Below are 1,678 nucleotides of genomic sequence, written 5' to 3' on the forward strand. Positions count from 1 at the left end.
GGTCTCTGGAGGAGACAGTTTGGGGGGTAGGGGGATGTGCTTGGGCTGTGGGATGGAAATCCTGTGAAATCAGATTGTTATGATCATTATACAACTACAGATGTGATAAATTCATTTGAGTAATAAAAAAATTTAAAAAAGAAAATAATGATGCTCCATGACTTAAAAATACTGTGGGATTGAAATCCTATAAATTGGATTGTGATGATCACTATACAACTATAAATGTAATAAATTCATTGAGTAATAAAAAATGATGGCTAACAAAAAAATGTTGTGTTTTTGTGGTTTGATTCAGCTGTTAGTACATTTTGGCATATTATCTTTATCAAATAAAAACTTTTTAATCAAAAGGCAGTGTGATTTTTGTTACATTCCATTTGAATCTTATTGTGTAGGATATTACAGTGTATGAGGATTCCAACACAACAGCTATGCCAGATATCGCAGAATTTGTGACCTCAGCAATACCTTCTCCTCTTTTGCAACCTCTTCAAAGTTTCTTTGATTTCTTTGTTCCTCAGACTGTATACCAAAGGGTTCACCATAGGAATCACCATAGTGTAGAAGACTGATGCAAATCTGTCAAAGCTGGAAGAACTTCCAGTGCTAGAACTTAAATAAACAAAGATACTTGCGGTGTAAAAGAGACTAACTGCTGTCAAGTGAGAAGCACAGGTGTTGAAAGCCTTGGACCTGCCTTTAGCTGAAGTGATCTTCATGATGGAGATGACAATATAGACATAGGATATCATGATAACTAGGGCATTTACTATCCCAAAGATCATAGTTAATACAATAGTTAAAAGTTGTAAGAAGAATGTGTCAGTGCAGGAAAGAATTAACAGTTGGGGCATGTCACAGAAGAAGTGGTGGATGACATTAGGCCCACAGAAGTGGAGCTGAAGCATGGCACACACTTGGGACAGAGAACCAGAGAGTCCAGCCATATAGGACCCCAGCACCATCTGACCATAGAGAGTGGGTGACATGATTGATGAATAGAGGAGTGGGTTACAAATGGCAGCATATAAATCATAAGCCATGACTGTCATGAGACAAGACTCACTCAGTCCCATGGTCAAAAAAACCAAACTCTGAACCAAACAGCCCACATAGGTGATAATTTTTTGATTCTGGAAGAAGTTATAGAGCATCTTGGAAGCTGTGGCGCTCACATAGCAAATATCAATGAAGGACAGATTACTAAGGAAGAAGTACATGGGTGTGTGGAGGTGGGCATATATTCTTATTAAGATGATGAGGCACATATTCCAAGTCAGGGTTGTCATATAGATCAACAGGAATACAACAAAGAGCCTTGCTATGATTCTGGGAAATCTGAGATCCCACGGAGATGAAAGAGGTGATCTCTGTAGTATTTCCTCCCCTAATCATTGGATTGGTGCTCCTGAAATCAGAAAAAAAGACAAGGGAATTCATTGTTGACTCAGGTAAAATGGCAGCATTACAATTCTCATATGTGGCATATTTTTCCTCCATTGAATACTGGAAAATGCAAATGTGTCACTGTCCTGAGAGGAAAACCCCAGCTTTTCATCTAGAATTTTAAGCAATGCCTTCTGAGTACTTCAGGTTCTCAGTTATTTCATGAGGTCTCATTAAACTTAAAAGGTATATTTTATGAGGAGTTCCCATTGTGGCCCTGTGGTAACAA

At 38.3% G+C, this 1,678-nt stretch overlaps 1 protein-coding gene across 1 annotated transcript; it reads right to left on the reverse strand.

Moving 5' to 3' along the window:
- Window positions 1-471: 471 nt before the first annotated feature.
- On the reverse strand, window positions 472-1,271 carry LOC110258448 (olfactory receptor 5AN1-like; the record flags this gene model as incomplete). The annotated part of the gene is made up of 1 exon (XM_021081699.1): window positions 472-1,271. A coding segment is annotated over exon 1 (800 nt), but the record flags the coding sequence as incomplete, so codon positions are not given.
- Window positions 1,272-1,678: the final 407 nt, after the last annotated feature.

This window comes from Sus scrofa, unplaced genomic scaffold (genome assembly GCF_000003025.6).
Source record: "Sus scrofa isolate TJ Tabasco breed Duroc unplaced genomic scaffold, Sscrofa11.1 Contig2086, whole genome shotgun sequence".
Lineage (NCBI taxonomy): Eukaryota > Metazoa > Chordata > Mammalia > Artiodactyla > Suidae > Sus > Sus scrofa.